Consider the following 21,944-nt stretch of genomic DNA (forward strand, 5'->3'; position numbering starts at 1 on the left):
TCGTGGGACAAAAAATATATTAAAAAAAAAAAAAAAGTCTCTGCAAGTTGATTTTCATACCGTACTGAAATCAATGTACACAGATCAAGCAAACAATGGTGTGCTTTGGAAAATGGCTAGCAGCATGGTCCATGGATGGACCACACTGGTATGGTTCTTTAAGATATGGCTTCAATACATTTTTACGATCAACTAAGCTATTTTGTTGTGAGGACAACCTAGCTTGAATTGACGGTTGTGGTCATGGCAGCAATCTTTGCATGGAAGCTTAATGCGTATAACTCATTGATCGGTCTGAAAGTAGTCCTCTGTTGGAGAAACAGGGGTGTATTGTTGCGTAGGAGGTCACTGGTTCTGTTGCGCCGTGCTGCTGACGCTGGATGTAAAACTCGGCTCCATCCCACTAGACCCCTCAGTTTGCCCAAGGCTTGTTCGCGTCGTAGAGCCTGTTTAGCAGAGATGTATCTCTCATTCCTTTCTCTCTCTCTACCATTCTCTGAGGTGCTCTATCACTTTAGTTTCCAGGTTGGATGCTTGCCAAACTATTTACCTAAGTTTCCTCTTGTGTGTCTATTAAAAACACAACAGGTTTGTCATCACATTTTCTTCACGCTTTAGCTCATGTGAAACTTGACAGACATGATCATCAGTTTACACGCATGCATTTTAAAATGGGTCAAAGCCATGTGTGGTGTTTTCCATCATTCAGTACAGGAAGTATCTGCTGTGTACTTTTGCCATTTGACTCCCATTTCATTTTATATGGTTATAATGTAGTTATATTCATGTAGAAAACAGAAGAAGAAATTATTATTATAATTAATAACTAAAGCTAGCAAAATAAACTGGAATAAAAAACTGTATAGTAGTACAGTAGTGCATCGCGTGGATGCAGAGGTCCTTGTTTTATTGCGTCCCTTAAAGGACAACTTTAGTTTTTTTCAACCAAGGTTCATGTTTTAGGTTGTTATTAGAGAAACTAAAATATGAGTGTTAATTTTCTTTCAATTGCTACTTTCTTTTGTTTTTGGGATTTTAGCAGTTTTTGACAGGGGGCGGGGGCATTCGAGCATGGGGCTAAATAGGTATTTTTTTACAAAACATTATGGTGATTTATTTTATTATTATTTACTATAGTCCTAATAAACCCCAAGAAATTACATCTGGCCACAAAAGATCACAGGATCTATTGAATGTGACAAACTGACATATTGAGCCTATACACACAGTATAAGCCTTCCCCCCAGTAGGCTACCTTCACATTCAGTAGATCCTGCGATCTTCTGTGGCCAGATGTAATTTCCTGGGGTTTATTAGGACTATAGTAAATAATAAATAAATAAATCACCATCAAATTTGGTAAAAAAATACACATTAGCACCATGCTCGAATGCCCCCGCCCCCCTGTCAAAAAGAGCTAAAATCCCTAAAACGAAAGAAAGCAGCAAATGGAAAATATTACTTTCTCTAATGACAACCTAAAACATGAACCTTGGTTGAAAAAAACTAAAGTTGTCCTTTAACTATAACTTTGTTTTTATTTCATTTTAGGCAACTTCACAGAATTACAAGTATACATTTTTCTTACAACTGATTTATTTTTATTTTTTCACAAGCTCAGCTGTTTCATACTTTCACAGGATATATACATTATACACTCATACACACAAACAACTTCACATACATTTACAAGTATTCACACAAAAAAAAACAAGGAAATAAAATACAAGTATATAGCGAGACAAAAACGACAGAGCGTCGGCAACAATGGGAAGTGAACAATACTGAGGACAGACATGTCTGGAGATGGAGGAAAGCGTATGAGCACACCAGAAGGTCTGGGGAGAAGTGTATTTGGAATGCACCCTATTTTAATCTCTGTATAGTATATAGTCCTATGCCGGTTACTATGAGTGTAAGCTCTAATGTCGCAAGTCTCTAGTTCGATTCTTGGCTGGCATGTCACTTCCCTACTCTCTTCATCTTTCCTGTCTCTCTCCAATTTAATTTACCTGGGGAATAAAGTCCTAGAAACAAGAATTTATTTTTCCAGCACCAGGAATTGACAACCTTATGATTTAGGTTTAGGAGGTCATCTGCTGGTCTGTTGTCATAATCGTATATCTTGTTGCGTTGTTTCCTTTGTTCTAAATTCATCTGTTTGTGATTTATAGGATGTGATTCTGACGGTGAAGAGAGCTACAGGAACCTTCTCATTAGTAGGATGGTAAGTCTCTTCCGTCATACTCTTAAAATCCTTATTTGTCTTATATTGACTTTTGCTTCACAAATTATATAGTTACAATTGTCCATCATTCACACTGTGGCCATTTTTCTCTTACATCATACTAGGGGGCCAAAACAATAATAGGCTCAGGCCCATTCAAATACCAGGCTGGTTAACAGCTACTTTTAGAAGGGCATATAATTATGAAATATCTTTTCTTTTGTAGATATTACTTTTGGTATAGTACGTATGAGACCGGTCAGATGATGTGAGATTGAATACAGATGCATATCCTCACAATTCCTCACATATTCCCAGTGTGACTGTATTGTTTAACAAACAAAGGTTAGGATGCTGGGATCTGACAAACCAGATGGACAGTGCAATGAGAGGCTTGACATACTGTACAGTACTTAGCCTACTTAGCCTATTGTCACTGTATTGAGGAATGAGTATCTAACTATCTAATTGTTGCCCCCTGTCTCTACCCCCCCCCCCCCCCCCCTTCCCTTCCATAGTTTATTCATGCTGTTTGTGATCTGGCTGCTGCGCAGATATCACTCCTTGGCCCAGGTAATTTGAATTGCATTTAGGCAAGTTTGTGTGAATGTGTATGTTACGCTTACGGGTGCATTGTGTGTGCGTGTGTGTGTGTGTGTGTGTCTGTGCGTGCGTGCACGCGCATGTGTGTGTTTCGCTTGCTTCGATGCCATAGGAAATGTGCTCAATTAGCCATGACAAATCTTGGCGTAATTGAACACAATTAAAACGCACAGATTAATCAATTATGGTGCTAATTGACTCGTGGTCTGTCCCCGATAATGATTGCAGACTCATGCTTTTTCCCCTCTCCAAATGTAGAGGGTTATGATTGTTAACGGCCTAGATTTCACTTAAGATTCTTTAAATTGTCAGTGTTGCGGACGTTTATTTGAAAAGGAAAACGACAACAACAACAGCAAGCAATTATTTCTCACAGGAATGGAATGTTTCTTTGATCTAAACAGATTCGGACTTCTCAGACGTGCGTGAGTGAGTTGTTCCTTGAAGTGCGATCCAGACCGTCGTGCCTTTCGTACGTTGCATGTGCAGGAACATGTGTGTGTGTGTGTGTGACTGTCTGTCTGTCTGTGTGTGCGTGCGCACGTATATAGCGCAAAGCCCGTCCAGCCAGTCTGTCAGGTTTAGCGGCATTCGCCCGCTATCCGCCTAATCTGAAGTAAATGACAGCTTAGCGCAGGGCTCTGACGGATCCTATTACCTCTGAACCATGGAGCGCTTAGAACCAGGTCACAGGGACCACGGCCTCACCTCCTCAGCTCCTCTCCTCTCCCCCCTCCCTCCCCGCCCCGCACATCAACTCCCTCCTCAACCTCCATCCCCTTCCAAAGGTTATCCGTCAGTCGATAGTCTTTAGTGCTCCCTGCCCTCCTCGCTCTTTTTCTGCTTCTCCCCTCCCTCCCTCCGTCTCTCCTCCTGTCTACCCCCCCCCCCCGCCCCCTCCTCCTCCACCATAGCCTTGGCAGGGCCATCGTTGGACACAGATCGATCACAGGCTGTGTGTGTGCGTGCATACATGCGTGCGTGTGTGTGTGTGTGTTTCAGCGTGTGTGTTTTTGTGTGCGTGCGTGTGAAACCAAGGAATAGATTGTGCCTCGCTTTGTAAAGGGCCTCCGTGGATAAAGTGAGGTGAGGGTATCTCTAGTATAGCGTAGCCTATACATAAAAACCATGGCAATACAAAAAAAGAATACTGAAAAAAAGTATACGTGTTACGGTGCACACACACACACACACACACACACACACACACACACACACACACACACACACACACACACACACCTGGGTTTCCATAGGCCATTGACAGCCATTGAAATCACATTTTACGTTTTTACAATGGCTTATATTGACAGGTGACTTGTTGCTGCGCTGCAGTTATGTGCCTGTTCGTCTCACGACGGTGTCGCGTCGAACATATCGGACCTACAAGCTCACATCGCAGCGCTTAGTGATGCATTGTGAGGTCTGATATTTTAGTCACGCGACACCATCAAACGACGAAGCGTAAATCAGGCACTACACAGCTGCGTTTCTACTCCTGATCAGCGATGAGTGCAGGCCTTCTTCGTTTGCTCGGTTTGCTATTATGTGTAACAACGCATGATAAACAAATCTGAGCCAACCCGGGACTCATAATTGACGATGATAAAACAGGGACCCGAACTTGTGCATAGGTTGTGGATATCATAAGCAAGCAAAGGGACAACTGCACTTGGTGAAACAATGCAGGCACGTTGAGTAACTTCTTTGACATCATGATGAACTATACATTAACAAAACATACTGTGTATTTAGGTGGACGAGGTTTGAAGCCCATTCAGCCTGGTTTCTTCGACGGAGTTGCGCAAGCAGTTCACGCATCCAAAAAGTGAGGGGCGCCAACTGTATTTGTATTGGCCACATCATGACGTCTCACGCTGCCATTCGATCTACATCACGAGTGTATGACGTAAATCGATTAAAAAAAAACATTTCCCGCCTCCATTAATGAACCCCTCGATCGCGTATTGCCATGGTTTAATCGTGCGTAACACTTACTTTGAAGAGCCAAATATCCGTAACCGGATGTTACAATGACAAACTGCTGTGTGTGTGTGTGGTGTCATGACCTGTTGTTGTTGTCTCCGCTCGGCGGTGGAAAAACCCGACCGCGAGTGTCAGTGCGCCTGTTTTCAGCCCTTTGAAAACCCTTGTTTTCACCAGAAAACGGCCCCCTCAATGTCGTTTCTGAGATACAGGCCTTTGAATGCAGGGCTTAGAATTGAAGTGGATGCGCGCGGATCTTCAAAATGGCCGCGGCCACTGTCCCACTTGATGTTGTTGAGTTAGCAATAGTAGCTAACGATGTGATCGGATTAAAACATGGATTAAAGAATACATCGCTGTTAAAACGAAAATTCCGGTTATGTTTCTGGCGGGCTCCGTGTTAAATAAAAAGCCCATAGATTTGGAGCCATATGACGTAAATTTCAAAAGCAGAAAAAGAATGAAGGTCCTATTCTCATTGGTGTTTTGCTTGGGTGTCTGGATGGTATGGATTCTGTCTGTCTGTCTGTCTGTCTGTCTTGTTGTGTCTCTCTCTTTCTCAACCCCCCTCTTTCTCCCCCCCCCCCCCCTCTCTCTCTCTGCAGAAGATGATTCTGAGCCTGACAATAGCGGCCTTCTTTGACAGTGTAGCGTACGTAATGGTGAGTCACTCTGTCTCTGATTGTATACACACACACACACACACACACACACACACACACACACACACACACACACACACACACACACACACACACACACACACACACACACACACACACACACACACACACACACACACACACACACACACAACAATAACGTGTTTCTCTCTCTCTCCAGGGGGAGTCTCATCTCAAGGGGACACTGTGTGACTTCCAGGCCTGGTGGCTCACCTACTTTGGTAAGATAACATCCCGCTCATGATGACACACACACACGCGTTCAATGCTCACGCATGCACACACACACACACACACACACACACACACACACACACACACGTTCAATGCTCACGCATGCACACACGCAGTGTGCATACACACACCTTCAATGCTCAAGCACCCACGCAAACACACACACACGCATACATAGGGCTGTCATGATTACAATTTTTACTTTGACCATTGATTGTCATACAAATAATTGCTATTATCAATGTTGTTTTTTGGCATTGAACATTGCAATTAAAATATATGTAGTGTTTGCCCGATAAGCAGCTGGAAATGAGCACATAGTCAGGATGTAAAAGGCAGCCACACCATGGTTTATTCCCAAAAGAAGTTGTACAGCATGGGAAATGGCATGATACACGCAGCCAACAAATGGGGCATGTTGGTGTGCAGCTCCACCATGCCCTCTCACTGAATCTAACACTGAGTGGGTGTGTGCTCCCTGGCAGCCTTTCATAGGCAGCTGAAACAATCAGTGCAGACTGTACCATATTACCGGTTAAACATGCAACACTTCTGAACCCAGTATTGCAAGATAAACCACATATCCCATTATCATTAGCAGCTCCAATACATAACTCAAACACCCCCTGGCCATTTCACTGTGGTCCAGACCAATATATGGTGCTCTGGTAGCCTGGGGAGCAGTGGGGACTCTTTTGCCCGAACAGACAGAACAGAAGCAGTCAGTATTCAAGTACCCATAATACAGTCTCATATTACATTTTCATGTTTACAATACTCTCAATAAACCAGTTCAGACTCTTCCTTTGTGTGCAAATATAAATACTTAAATGTGCCAAATATCAGTAACGGAGCACCACTTCGTTACAATATATTGGCTTTCATGCTTCGTAAACAAAAGGTGCACAGGGCAGATATGACAAATAACCTTATACTTCATATGAATAGGGGGCACAGTCTGTAGTGCTGTCGCCTCACAGCTAGAAGGTCCTGGGTTCGATTCTCGCTGGGGACGCGTTGGGCGCTGGGGGCTTGTTCTCTCCTCCGTGTGTCATCAGTGCCCATACCCGAGGCGGGGTTGGCGAAAGGTCCTTTCTGTGTGGAGTTTGCTCTCCCCGTGTCCCCCAGGCAGGGCTCCAGCGTATGCTACTTAATTTCTTAATGTGCGAGTTAAATTTGAACGAGGTCGCACCGGTGCTACTTATTGCTTTCACTCCCAGCCTCAACCATGAACTACGGGCGTTAGCGCGATAATAAAATATTACTTTATTCTCGCTCATTCCGTCGAGTCTCTCCTCCTCTCTCTCTTTCTCGCTCCCTTTCTCTGCCTGTTTGTCTGCACCGGTCTGCACACGACACACGTGAGTCCAACAGCGGCGCGCTCACTGATCAACCCCCAAAAAATCGAAACAAATATTTCCGCATCAGCTGCCTGTAGCCTACACTTAAGTTTCCCTGGAGAGCACACATTTTACAACTGGGATGATGATGCTGTGCATTGCTGTCGCTGAATCCACAGAGACAGCAGACACAGAACATATGGGGGACTGTCGCCTCGTCCCCGACCCCAAACACGGTAAACTTGTTGTTGAAAAATAGCTTCCAATAGCTTGTTATTTTGCGTCGAGTAGCCCTGTGTGCAGGCTACATACATGATCGCCTTGAACAAAATACATCTCCCACGTGAAACCTGGTATATTCTTCGTAGTACGACGTGGTGTTGCATGCTGAAAATAGCAGATTTACAAGCTCACAACGCGTCGCTTCCACCACACGTTGTGAGCTTGTAGATTTAGAAACTTTCCCCTTCACAATAAAAGCACATCAGCTTTCACATAAAGAAAAGACAGGAGCAAAGTGGGCAAGGATTATGAATTCGGTGGCATTTCACATTGCAAAAGGGTGCAGGAAGAGTGGGCACGTGGGCACCTCAATGTTAAATATCCTTATTGGCCATTAGGTGCCCATGCAGAAGGTAAGGGGTGTGTCTCATTTCTGTTTCATATAGCCAAATGATAATAACGATATGGAAAAATGCACTCCACATGTTAATTAATTATAATAATTTCCTATAGAATGTGTGTGAGTGAGAAATATTCCATGGTATGTGCTTAATTTAAGGCATTTATGCTTCAGCCAAGAAAACCTTTGCTAGCCTTGGTGATAAGGTCATAATACCTTTTTTAATACTGCCCTGCGGCGCTATACAAAGAAAAAGTTGGTGCTACCTAATTTGTGGTGGCGCTACCAACTGAAAAGGTAAGTGGCACCAGTGCTACCTGTGAAAAAGTTAGTCTGGAGCCCTGCCCCCAGGGTAGGTACCCTCACAAAAAAACATGCAGCAATCCTGGTCTCTAAAACTACCTCCCCCTGGCCAGCCGAGGCGCCTGATGGAGGGGAAAGGAACTGGTCGGAATAACGTGTTCCTTCCACGCGCTATGTCCGGCCGGGAAAACTCCCCCCTGTCGGGTGAAAAGAAGCAGCTTGGACTACTCATGCAAAGAAGGAAGCATGAGGTCAGTTCTCTGCCCCCCCCCCCAGGTTGGCAGAGGAAGTGTAGTGCCCAGGATTACATTAGATAATTGACACTGGGTGAAAAAAATGGGCTGCAGAATTGTGAGATAAAAAATATTAAAATAAAAATACTTAATATGAATTGTGGAAATAGATATGCTATTTCCACTATTTTTTTAAACTCTAATATGGAAATGATTGTGCCGGTTAATATAATTATTATCTCGAATAATTGTGATTAGATGTTTATGTAACAATTGTGACAGGCTTATACACGACACACACACACACACACACACACACACACACACACTGAAACACTCACACATCACTGGTCCGAACACAGCAGCCCAGCTCATCACCATGGACAGATCGTAAGTGTAAATGTGTCTATTAGGCTCTCTGCCTCTTGTTGAAATTGCCACCCATTAAAGACACGATTAACGTAAGGATTCTTAGTTAAAACTGTGCCGCTATTTTATTGGCCTCTCACAAACCCCTCTCTCTCTCACACACACACGCACGCATCCACACATGCACACACACACACGCACGGCGCAGGCACACACAGAAACAGGACATTAATGTACAGTAACGGTTCCTGGTCATCGTTTGTTACCTCCGTTTATCATTCACTCAAGACAGTCAAGCCGAAGAGACTCTGACTAACCCAACTACTGTACTATAAGCATGTACGTATATTAGGCCTGCCCCCGACTAAGAATTTATATAGTACAATCTGATTGGCCAAAAGATTTGATTGAGACATTGGCATTCGAATCAGTCTGATCAGTCTTGCGTAGCCAGACAACTTACTAATAATAATATCATTAATCACAGGCCGAAAGCCTAAGTCAGGCGTTCAGAAGCCCTTTGACCAATTTTCTTTAGTGAAACTATCAATTATTTATTAAAAATACTCGAGTCAAAATATCCTTTTTTACCGTGCAGGCAATTAAAGCCTTTATATCAGAGAAATGTATCACCAATATGTATATATATCAAAATGCCTGAGGGCGAGAAGCGACCATGCCCTCGTGCGCGCATCCGCCTGGGTGAGGGCAGACTGCTGGGCGAGCGCTGGCGCTTTGGCATGGGGGGTTCAGATCAACATGGAATGAATTCTGTAATTCTCCATATATGGAGCGTATCTTGATTGTACAGGGTTTGATGAGGTCAGATCAACATATGGAATGTCAGAACAGGTCAGCTCCATATATGGAGATCTAAGGGTGGCAGCGGGGGCAGTGTCTTGAGTGTTGAGAACTGTAGTTTTTGCCAGCTGAGTTTGAATGGACAGGTATCAGTCAAAATGGAGACATCGAAGAGGAAGGACGGTGGGGTTGGATCAGCATATTATGGAATGTCAGAACAGGACAGCTCCATATATAGAGATCTAAGGGTTTGAGTTTGAGGACAGATGTAGAGTTGCTGGCTGGCAGGCAGATGTGCAGATCTAGGTGATGATCCAGTCTTCTCCATATATGGCTATCCAGGGTTTGATGAGGTCATATCACGCGGCGTGACGGAGTCACTACCATATTTGGTGGCGTGAGTGAGTCACTGACATGTTTTGCAGGCTTTCATAGTAATCTGCGACATACAGTCGCAATTATACCTTAGATGAAAATCCTTATATATTTCATAAGAATATCAGAATAAAAATACCTTTAAAAAGTACTAAATTAATGAGGCACCTGATGCAAGAAACTGAGGAAACGGAACTATGTGGGGCATCAGTGAAGGTTTAATGAGACAGTGTTTTCTGGGATGTCTCCTAAGCCAGAGACGGTGGGACTGGGCTGGTATGAGAGCAGTGTTCAGAGTTTAGAATGACAAGAAAGAGATATGGTTGATTCAGGTTCAGGTTCAGGTTCAGGTTTATTTGTCATTTGTATAGATACAGAGTATACATACAATGAAAATTATTTTGCTCAGAGCACTCTCCGTCTTACATACACAGGACATAAACAAACATCTAAAGTGCAAGAAAAGACAAAAAACAGTAAAAGAAAGTGCAAGTGAAGTGAAGTGCAATACAGTTCAAGGTCAGCTGTTCAGCAGCCTGACTGCCTGGGGGTAAAAACTGTTACTGAGACGGGTGGTACGAGATTTGATGCTCTGGTAGCGTTTTTTGGAGGGGAGTAGTTTGAACAGGGTATTTGCGGGGTGGCTGGTGTCTTCCATGATGTTATGGGCTTTTTTCATACAGCGAGGGTCACTGTTATAACCTGAGGGTCACGGTAGAATGGAACGTGGTGGCAAATAGTTCATAAAACTAATAACATTATCAGTAGGAGTGTGGAGTTAAAAGGAGACTCCGATTGTGCTTCTACTAGGAGGTAAAAAGAAGGATATGGGCATGGTGTGGGCGGAAATTAACCTTCCATATTAAAATCGTGTTGTAACTTACTGTATGTATGAGCGAGCAGACACGTGCAATTAATTATGGACACATTTCCTTATAATGGTGACTCAACCAGGCAATCCGGTACAGTTTTCCCATGAGATTCTAACTCCCTTTTCTGTGGAAGTTCCCTTTTCTGTGGACTTCCCAGTAACTGACAACATCGACGCGTCGTCATATGTCGCCACGTCATTTACTGCATTGTTTCTCAACTTGTGGTCAATACAATAAATTAAAATACAAATCTTCCCTTTCCTACATTACTAAATGCATGGTCAGGGACCACATGCAATACCTTCACGGACCACCATTGGTCCACGGACCACCTGTTGAAAACCCATGCGCTAAACGGTCGGTCCCTAGCCAGTAACGTGAGTCTCCCTGTCTCCAGCTGGGAAATCCAAGCTAATGGAAACGGCAGGCTTTCTATTCCTGAAAAGTTGCAATGCAATAATGGAAGCCATCGTTATCGCGATAATAAAAATCTAAATATTTTTTTAATCTTTTTTAAAAATAAATCTGCCTAATGATCATGTCACTGGTGGACGGGTTTCGGAAATGCCCCCCAGCCCTCCTATGAGACACAGACCGAATTGAAAAAATAAATAAAGAAGTGGTATTTTATCATAAACATTTGTGAGGACCAATTATATGAAGATAGGTTGAAAAGTGGTGAAGTGGTCCTTTAAGGAAGGAGGAGAGGGAGAGGTCTCCTCCATCTCTCGCCTTCTACTCAGTTCTCGCCCTTTTAACTTTGTCGGGTGACTGAGTAATGAAAAACAAGCAATGTTGTCGTAACGGAAGGTTATTAATCTAGTCTTATATACAGTGTGTGTCAGCCCCACGGACCGAAACTGGGAGAAAAGTTCCACGGCTGAGGTGCCTGTGACTTAAAAGTTTCATGACATTCATTTTCATTTATTTTTCTTTTTCGTTTTTCTTTTAGATTTTATGACCTCAATTACATTAAAAAGAAACCTGAACTTTGAACATTCAGTGGATTTTCTGTGGTCTGGAGCTTTCTCTGGGGTTTGGAAGTCTTCTGAGCTGCAATGAAAACAAGCAAAACAGTGAAAACAGTGCTAGCAAATCGACATACAGTACATTTTGATTTTCTGTTTCTTACATCACAAACTCACCTGTTTGAGCCAGAAAACGCCACACCACAGAACATCTACTGAATGTTAAAAGTTCAGCGTTTTTTGGGTGCAATTGAGCTCAGAAAACCTAAAAAGATTAAGAAGAAATATATATATATATATTTCGTCCAAATCTGCTGGGCACTCTAGCGTCTTTATTCTGAATAATCCATGGGCATCTGTTGTGTTAAATGCTCTGCCTCCTGTTATAACCTTAGATATGTTTTGGATCAGTAAGCATTTTTGCGTACTGTGGGTGAACGCACCGGTGTTCTAGTTGATTTGTAAGGCTCGATGAGTTCTTTGAGATACAGTGGTGGCCTGACCATTGAGAGCTGTATAGGTGAGGAGGAGAATGTTCTATTCTGTATTCTGTATTTAACCGGGAGCCAGTGCAGACAAGAGGCCAGTGAAGGAGGGATATATGATCTCTTCTTCTGGTTCCAGTCAGTACACGCGCAGCAGCATTCTGAATTCTAGTTGTAGTAGGAGCCTGTTTAGAGTCTGATAATAACGAGTTACAGTAGTCCAGCCCAGAGCCATAGAGTAAGACAGAGTTACGAAAACTCTGTTCACTTCATGGGGCCTGTCCAATGGCGGCTCTCCTACAGTACATATAGACTTCTATTGAGAATGGGGACAAGTCCTGGACCGGAAGTAGGCAGAAATGCCCAGCTTTAATGATCTTAAATCCCTTTATTTTAGATTGTTTTGTAGTAATCCTACAACATAAACACTATAGAGCGGCGCAGTCCCTCCCCCTTTCAGAACAACGAACGGCCCAGGAAATTAAAACACAATGCATTTCCCCATAGGCAGTTTTTATTTAATTTATTTAAAGACCTTTTAAGCGTCGTACGAAGCCAACTCTTGTCGTGACAAATCATGACAACACACACAATATTTTGGACCAAACAAATAATTACAAAGAAGAAAAACAACAAAAAAAGTGTTGTAACCTGCCGTTTTCTAATTCTTTGTTTGGCCCGAAATATTGTGTGTGTTGTCATGATTTGTCACGACAAGAGTTGGCTTCGTACGACGCTTAAAAGGTCTTTAAATAAATTAAATAAAAACTGCCTATGGGGAAAAGCATTGCGTTTTCATTTCCTGGGCCGTACGTTGTTCTGAAAGGGGGAGGGACTGCGCCGCTCTATAGAGACTTTAGTTGTTACTGTACAATACTTTAAAACAGTTGTCATGTTGCACACATGCCTAAAATTGCTCTTATTTGCGCCGCCCTCGTTGAAAACAATGTATTTCAAACTCCTGAGCTTGCACTCTCCAGGCTGCTGCCTGCATGAACAGCGCTCCGAGCGCTCGGTTTCTGCCCCCTCAATAACGTAACTCTTCTATTAGATGGCTCTGGTCCAGCCTAGAAGTAACACATGCGTGAACATGTTTTTATGAACGCCACACAACGTGAAGCCGTGATGTTCATAAACGAGAACTTGCTGCCGCCGGCAATTATGAATTATAGTGAATTATAGTGTTATAGTGTTCATTTATACCAGGGGTCGGCAACCGTTTTGAAATGCTTTTATTTTCTTGATGGTCAATCTGCCATATCAACATTACATTTTATTCTGACACCACAGCAAAATGCATTACAGTATTTTCCAACAGATTTTGATTCCCATATGAATGACAACCTTATTTTTCTCTTCTTTTGAAATATTTTCTTATAACTTTGGGCCATTGTACTGATGATTAGACTTGGAGCAATAAACCACCAGCACCAGACTCCCTCCAAAGTCAGAGTTCAGAGTTCGAATGAATATATATATAAATTATGTGCAGGACGTAATCTTTTACACTGATGTGAGGGGACTTAATTTGATTTTAAAAGCATATTCTTCTCTCACACTTATGCCAGTGTGCCAGTGTTCACCCTCCCCCGTGCCTATACGGTTGCATACCCCTGCTCCATAGCAATGAGTACTATATCAGAATATAGATTATAGAGAAATGTAACACTAGTTTTAACCAAACATCACTACCTTCCTATACCTTTTAAAATACAAATTGCCAGTAGGGGTAGGAGTAGTGGTGGGACAGGTTGGGTGGCGTGCTCAGTTGGGTTATATAATGTGTACTTATTACCTCGGTGACAGCGTGTGATTGTCTGAGTTAATGACAAGGTAAAACACACATGTCATCTCTCGGCATAGAGCTGCGAGCTGTTCCCCAAAGCTCAGTGTTATAGGCGTGTGTGTGTGTGTGTGTGTGTGTGTGTGCGTGTGTGCGTGTGTCTTTGTGTCTGTCTGTGTGCCAGTGGCTGTCTTGTGCGACACAGAGAATTCTTGAGTATTCACCTCTGAGAATCCATCACTCTTGACAGCTGGCCCTGCCTGTCCTGTCAACTACACAGCACGCACACACGCACACACACGCACACACAGACACACACACACACACACACACACAAACACACAGACACACACACACACACACACACACACACACACACACACACACACACACACACACACACACACATACACACGCACACAGTCACGCACGCACGTGCATACACGCAAAAGGTTGTGAAAATGTTTTGCAAGGTGTAAAGACTCTTCCCCCAGCATTGCGGGGTGCATTCTTCCATCCATCCATCCATCCATCCATCCATCCATCCATCCATCCATCCATCCATCCATCCATCCATCCATCCATCCATCCATCCATCCATCCATCCATGCATCCATCCATCCATCCATGCATCCATCCATCCATCCATCCATCCATCCATCCATCCATCCATCCATGCATGCATCCATCCATCCATGCATCCATCCATCCATCCATCCATCCATCCATCCGTCCATCCGTTCTCTTCCTTCCCGTCCCTCAACTTTGCTGCTGACTGGACTTCCTTTACTGTGCTTCCTCATTTCCTCACACTTGCGTCATTTCACTCAATTCTAATCTCTCTCCCTCCACCACCCCGCCCCCACCCCCCCCCCCCCCCCCTCTCTCCCTCTCCCTCCCTCCCACCCCGGTGTTATCTCCCTCTGTTTTTCCATAGTTCATCATTATCTCTCCCTCGGCTTCCCCTCTCATCCATCACCATCAGCTACAGGTTTCCCTCATATTACTGCTGAATGGGCCCTCATTTATCATACAAGTGGAACACACGCACACACAAACACGTGCGCACGCACGCGCGCGCACGCACACACACACACACACACACACAGACAAACATGCGCTGCTGCGCACGCGCTCGCAGGTGCATGTTACGTGGTGGGAAGCTTTGTCGTTCGGTGACCTTCCTGTTTCTCGCCCTCCTCTCTCTCTCTCTCTCCCCCTCTCTCCCCCTCTCCCTCCTTGCAGATTGGAGTGCTTTGGCCTGGGTCTGCCTCATCACATTTAACCTGTACCTTAACCTGGTCAGAGAGATACGCACCAACAGATACCAGATGTGAGTGGACCGTGTCCGTCCAAAAAGTCAAAGCCATTATATTTACACGTCCGGCTGGCGTTGTTGCTATCGCCTCATGCTTGGGTGTGTGTGACACCATGATGATGTAAAATGACCTCTGTGTCAACAACACGGTCATTGGGTTTTTGTCCTACATGGCTCTATATATGCAGAGGAGCTGCTCCTTATTGCGTTTGGCTTGACTGAGCCAGACTGAGTCTGTCGGGTGCAGCCTCTTCTTGCATGTCTGTGTGTAATGCATGTCTCTTTCTTTTCCGCGCTCCGCAACCGAGCATAAATCGTCAAGCCGCTATCCCTGTATGTGTGTGTGTGTGTGTGTGTTTGGATTGCTGGAGCATGTGTCTCCCCCTGGAGCACTGACAGCCCCCCCGACAGCCCCCCCCCCCCCTCCCCTCCCTCCCTTCCTCTTCTTCTGTTCCAGACAGCCGACGCTCTAATTGAAAAGGGAGAGAGTGGCAGCCGTTAAGTGTGTGCGTGCGTGTGTCTGTGTGTGTGTGTGACGTGTGTGTGCATACGTGCAAGCGAACGTATGTGTGCGCATGCATGCGTGTGCGTGCGTGCTGTGCATCTTTCACACTTTGCAGCTCTTTCTGTCGCTCAAACTCCCATGAGCGCTCTCCAGAGCGAGTGTGAATTTGTGTGCGTGTGTGTGTGTGAGATTTTCTTTTTTCTCCCTCTCCAAGCCCCTGCGCAGTGCTATGTGACAGTGACACATACATATTGAAAAAAATGGCTTCATGCATGTTGTGGCGGGCAGAGACATTTTGTATGGGGGGGGCAAAAAAAGTGTCACACACTCTGGCTACGTAACATTGCATTTTTCGGTTCTCAGGCCTTCTTCACGATCAAAAATGATTGTTGATTATTGTTAAATATAAGAAAAAAGCATATATCTGTTGGGAAGAAACCACCTAACTCCAAAATGTTCCTTTTTCAGGAAATAAAAATAATAAATAAAATAAAAAAATCAGGAAATGAAGAAAACCTTATATTTAAAACGATGCAATACTGCCTCATGAAAGTTGGTATTTGTGATGTTATTATGTTGTCAATTACTCGCATGACAGGGGGAGAGGTGGTGGAGTTAGCTGCTTTAGCAGGTCCAATGGAGTTTTATCCGAAGCGCCTTTTAATGCTAATGTTTGTGTTTAACCAACACACAGATGTAAAGGCTGTTCAACAGCATTGATTCATGAACAGAAATTATGATAATAATAAAGATGAAAAGACTGGAGTGAGAATGTGTGACCCTTTTTCCCTCGAGTCTGCTTCCCTTGATGGGCTGGGCGTTAATTTAACTAAGACTAAGAGAGTGTACAAATGGAACCAAATGGACTACTGTCTGTGTACTTGTCCATTATATATATACATACACACACACACACACACACACACACACACACACACACACACACACACACACACACACACACACACACACACACAGTATGCAGACGGAGTGTAGTTAGCCATTTTAGTGATTGAGTTTACACAGCTGTGTGTGTGTGTGTTCACACCTATTCTTAATATATGCTTACACGTATACTTTTCCCTATTCACACATACGGACGTGCGTGCATCCATGCGTGCTTGTGTGTGTGTGTGTGTGTGCTTATGCATGAGTTTCTGTGTGTTGTTGAGCTTGCGGTTGTGTGTGTGCGTGCGGAGAGGGTCGGGGCTGGTAAAGTGAGGTGGCTCCCCCCGTGGGAGTCCCCCCCCCCCCCCCCCCCTCTTATCGATTAGCGATAAGGCAGACAATATAATGGCGGCATAACTCAGAGGGGACGGCTTTACGGGCGCTGGGGGGGGGGGGGGCTGCTGGGGGGGGCCTGAAATCACTCAGCCCTCCCTCAGGCGTCGGAGCCTTATCAACAGCACGGCCTCTCTAGGGGGTCCGGGGGGAGGGGGGGGGGGGGCAGGAGGGGGGGTGCCACTCGCTGGAAGATGGAGGTCAGGGTGGTGGGGGTAGGAGGCAGGCAGGCAGTCGGTCGGTCGGTCGCACATGGGATGGAAAAAAAAGCAGCCGTGGAAAAAAAAATCTTTTAATAGACGAGGGCTTAGCAGAGTAGGGCGTGTGTGCAGGTAGACCGCATATGTGTTTGCGCAGGGGGGGTTAAGCGTCCGTGCATGAATGCACGATTACAACCACCACCACACACAGACACGCACGCACGCGAGCGCGTACACACACACACACACAAGCCCCAACTCCCCCCACCGAGACCGTTATGAAGGCACCGCGCCATGGTTTATGAATGAACGGATCGCCAGAGGAAATGAGGAATCGAGGATGGATGAAGGAGAGAGGACGCCGGAGCAGATATGCAGGGGGAGGCGGAGGGAGGGAGGGAGCGAGGGAGAAAAGAGCAGGCGTACTGAATACGTGTGTGTGCATCAGAGAGAGAGAGAGAGAAATATGAAGCTGGATAAAAAAAGGACGTTGTGTGTGAGGGGAGAGGCAGCGAATTCAGAGGGAAAAAGATATTGCGCCGAGAGGGGGGGAGGGAGGGAGAGAGAGAGAGAGAGAGAATACTATATGAGTGTGTGTGTGTGTGTGTGTGTGGGCGTGCGCGATGCGGAGCGTAGCAGTCCTGCTGTGCCTCATTAAGCCCTTGTTGTGCTCCGCTCCGGACCTCGTCATCTCCCTCTCGAAGCGCCCGCCTGCGTCTGTGTGTGTGTGTGTGTGTGCGCTGCTCAGCGCCAGTGTGTGCGTGCGTCTGTGCGTGTGTGTGTGTGTGTGTGTGTGTGTGCTGCTCGACATCGATTTCCTGACAAGCCCCCCTCCTCCCTCGTCCCTCCCCTCCCCTCCGCTGCCTCTCCGCCCCCGCCCCATCGGCACGCTGCAGATTGGCAGCGCTGATTTCACTATTTGTATCTTCTCCTCCCGCCGTCTAACTCTCCTCCTCCTCGGCTGCGCTCGCTCGCTCGCACGGCCTTCTCATTTCTCCTTCTCATTCTCCTTCTCTGTCTCTCTTTCTCTCTCTCTCTATCTCTCCCTCCCTCTCTCTCTTACACTCCCACCCACCAATTCTTCGTTATACGCCACCAGCCATCTATCTTTTTCTTCCTGCCTCCCACACATTGTCTCACCACTGTCCATCACATGGGGAGAGAGAGAGAGAGAGAGAGAGAGAGAAGGAGAGAGAAGGAGAGGAGTGGGTGGGAGATCAGAAATGCGATGATTCCCACTGAGAGGGAGCATATGTATGTGTGCGTGCGTGCGTGCGTGCGTGCGTGCGTGCGTGCGTGCGTGCGTGCGTGCGTGCGTGCGTGCGTGCGTGTGTCCGGCTCCTGTAGAAAAGGATTGAGTGTGTGTGTCAGCGTGTGTTGCCACCACTCGATTGACCGCACTTGGAACAAGTCAGGCCAGGACTTCCACTCTATTGATCGGAGGACACTGTATGCTCTATAAAGTATTGACGCCCACACCCAAAGACACTGGAGCCCACACCTCATCTGTCTCACACACGCACTCACACACACACACACACACACACACACACACACACACCCACCTCATTTCTGTCAGTTTCAATGTTTATTTCAAATAAGGCAATTCTAAAACCAATATAACACATGAAAGAAAATAACAGTCAACAGTCAATCAGCAGTCCTTATGCATCTAATCAGGTACAGGCTTTAGTTCCGACATACTATTGGTCCGACTGTCATTAGAACGACAACCTACCTCAAACCCTAACCTAACCATGACCGCAAGCAAGCAACGCATGTTCGACTGCATGTTCGACTGCATACGTGTCCGACCGCATGTCTGACCGCATGTCGGACCTTTGGTGTGTCGGATCTGCGTGTGCATCCCATCTAATCTGTATAATGTTTTAGGTGTTAAGATCTGCGTGTTATCACAATATGCGAAGGTGATAATTGACCATATTCACACGGTGGCCATTCTTTTGCTCTTGCATCATTCTCGGGCGGTATGCCCATGGATGGAACAATGGAAGGACTCAATAAAGAACACATACAAAAAAGGACCACCTGAACTCACATCCACACACAGATCTCAGTGGCGGTAATCAAAACCATGGTGTTCTTTTCCTTTTGTGTGTGGCCCAGGTGGTACCATCTGACGGCATGGGGCGTTCCTCTGGTCATGGCTTCCTTGCCTCTAATGAAGGGCTACTTCGGTCCAGCCGGACCATGGTGGTGAGTACAATCAGCCGACCGTTAACTGTATGGCCTCTGTGTTTTGTCAGTTGGGGAGCATAATGGAGAAGTCGAGGTTGTTTTATTCTTCCTCCGGAAGGGCTAGCAGTCTAGAACACTGCCAAACAGTGGGTCAGGACCTTAGAGTATATATGAATAGAGACGGCACCCGGAGGAAACCCTGAGGCGAAATGGACATAGTGGCCGAATTTGGTATTGCAGCTCGAGCCAGCGCTGGTCCATTGACTATCATTGCGCACGTTCATGTTATTGGGGCCATGACACGTGAACGAATGTTTCATACGTGAACGCGCACAAACGGCACAATGATAGTCAACGGCAGCGCGTTCATGTGTTTGGGGCAAATCCATCCCAGAATGCACTCTGTTCCTACACGGAAGGAGGAGTGAAATCGCCTCATGTGCTTTTGAGCAACTTAATGCAAGTGGATGGGAGGAGGAATCCGGTGCCGTCTCTATTCATATATACTCTAAGGTCAGGACCCATTTGTGGGTCACAGACCCATTGTTTACCATTTTTACCCAACTTAAAAATCTAAATTTATTTAATACATTTAGAAAAATATATACAGTATAGATTTCAAAAAATCGATTTTTATATATATTTATTTTTATTTTATTTGAAAATATTAATTAATAGTTGTATACATTTTAAAACCAACACATCTAAGAAATGTCATAAACAAAAACAATAATTAAGATTCAATTCATTGAGGGCTTATGGTAGGGGAAATAGCTAATAATACGCTTTTGCACAAAATAACACCTGGTCCTCCAAATAAAGGTAAGAAAGCCTTCTAGCATGGAATTCTCCTTTAATCCTTCATATAGACTTCCTAAACACTTAAAACACACAGCACAGAAACTCGCCTTATTTCGACAAAGCAGATCTACAAGCGCACAAAGCGTCGCTTCGCGACGCGTTGCGAGCTTGTAGATCAGCTATTTTCACTAGTTTGGGTTCCGGGCAAACTTCTAACAATCTCTCTTTTGCGTCTCAACCCGAAAAGTTTGATTTAGAACAGCCCTAATATGTACATTATGTAACAGAATTACCACAAAATTAGACCATGCATGTCCTAACAACAGTAAAACAATAACGGCAAACTATACGACCCAGCCCATATTTATACCAATACCAGACCAGTAAACTGCACAGCTTAGCTGATGCTACTGCGCCAACGACCGTCCAGACACAGCTGAGCACTACTACGCCAATCAGTGCTCAGCAACATTTTGTGCACGAAGCTCACGTCAGCATCATTGTTTTGTTCAAGAAATATGCATATCACTACTCGTTACTTGCCATCCATAGCTACAGATTGCACAGGGAAGCCATGCCATCATTATCAGGCCATTTTTAATGACATGACATAAAAAAAATGTTTTTGTAATTATATATTTTTTTAAAGTTTTCTGAGCACAATTGCACCCAAACAGATTTTCTGTCATCTGGGGTTTTCTGGCTCAAACAAGCGATCTGATTTGCCTGTGGACTGAAGAGTCCACAATTCCCATTTATGACATAAGAATTTGCCAGCAGATGTCACTGTTGAGGGATTTTGCCTCTTTTCATTGCAGCTCAAAAGGCTTCACAACACATAGAGAACACCCGGGCACAGAAAATCCACCGAATGTTCAAAGTTCAGGTTGTTTGGGTGTAAATTATTGAGGTCATAAACCTAAAACAAAAAACGAAAAATAAATGAAAAAATTAATGTCACGAAACCTCTAAAATAAACGATCTCTCCTTTGATACAAGAAGACGTCGTCCGCGTTGGACTCGTTCCAAAAGCTTTGCACGACTCCTCCGTCCTGCGTGGCCACGTCTACGCGTCGGTCTCCGGGTGGTATAGTGTCCGAAGCAGCGGAAGTTTCAGCAGCTTTTTCCCCCCAAGCTCTGAACAGGAAACGTGTTTTATCTAGCTCTAGCCCCCGAGCTAGATTAAACACGTTAACTCTGAGGGGGCGAGGAGGAGGAGGAGGATGGGTGGGAGAGGCTGCATGGAGGGGAAAGGAAGCCGCTGAAGCAAGAATTGGGACGGAGCCGTGATCTCTGGGCTCCGTTCTCTTCCCAGTCTGGGCTTATTAATAGCCACAGCTGTGCAGCTTCCTCCCTCCGCAGTCACACAGTTCTCCCCTCTGCTCACTCACTCACTCTCTCTCTCTCTCTCTCTCTCTCTCTCTCTCTCTCTCTCCTCCCAGCTGGATCACAGAAGATCACGTAGCCTGGAGATTTGGGATGTAAGTAGACCCTTTTCAGCCCCACCGTCAAAGGAGAGCCTCTCCCCAGGGGGAGTGATAGGAGGGAGGGAGGAGGGTCGGGAGGCCGGTCCCTGTGGGGAGAAGGGGAAGGGGTTGTATGTCAGGGGACCTGCAGGCTTTTGGGCTATTTTCTTTTCCCATCTCGGTGAAGGGCCTGTGTGTGTGTGTGTGTGTGTGTGTGTGTGTGTGTGTGCGTGTGTGCGTGTGCGTGTGCATGCTTTTGTCAGAATAAGGCGAGTTTCTGTGCTGTGTGT

At 45.2% G+C, this 21,944-nt stretch overlaps 1 protein-coding gene across 3 annotated transcripts in view; it reads left to right on the forward strand.

The window, feature by feature from the left end:
• LOC310867416 (cyclic AMP receptor 1) overlaps positions 1-21,944 on the forward strand; it is an 85,912-nt gene that overhangs the window by 3,683 nt on the left and 60,285 nt on the right. For 2 of the 3 annotated variants that reach the window (XM_083777496.1, XM_083777498.1), the window contains exons 2-9: positions 2,175-2,227; positions 2,746-2,800; positions 5,422-5,478; positions 5,660-5,720; positions 14,822-14,875; positions 15,130-15,217; positions 19,316-19,405; positions 21,631-21,669. In XM_083777496.1, the coding sequence (XP_083633622.1) occupies positions 2,175-2,227; positions 2,746-2,800; positions 5,422-5,478; positions 5,660-5,720; positions 14,822-14,875; positions 15,130-15,217; positions 19,316-19,405; positions 21,631-21,669 (497 nt within the window). The remainder of the gene's footprint in view (positions 1-2,174; positions 2,228-2,745; positions 2,801-5,421; positions 5,479-5,659; positions 5,721-14,821; positions 14,876-15,129; positions 15,218-19,315; positions 19,406-21,630; positions 21,670-21,944) is intronic. The other variant, XM_083777497.1, reaches the window with a different exon arrangement.

This window comes from Protomyctophum parallelum (genome assembly GCF_964188405.1).
Source record: "Protomyctophum parallelum genome assembly, chromosome: 11".
In the NCBI taxonomy this organism is placed as follows: Eukaryota; Metazoa; Chordata; class Actinopteri; order Myctophiformes; family Myctophidae; genus Protomyctophum; species Protomyctophum parallelum.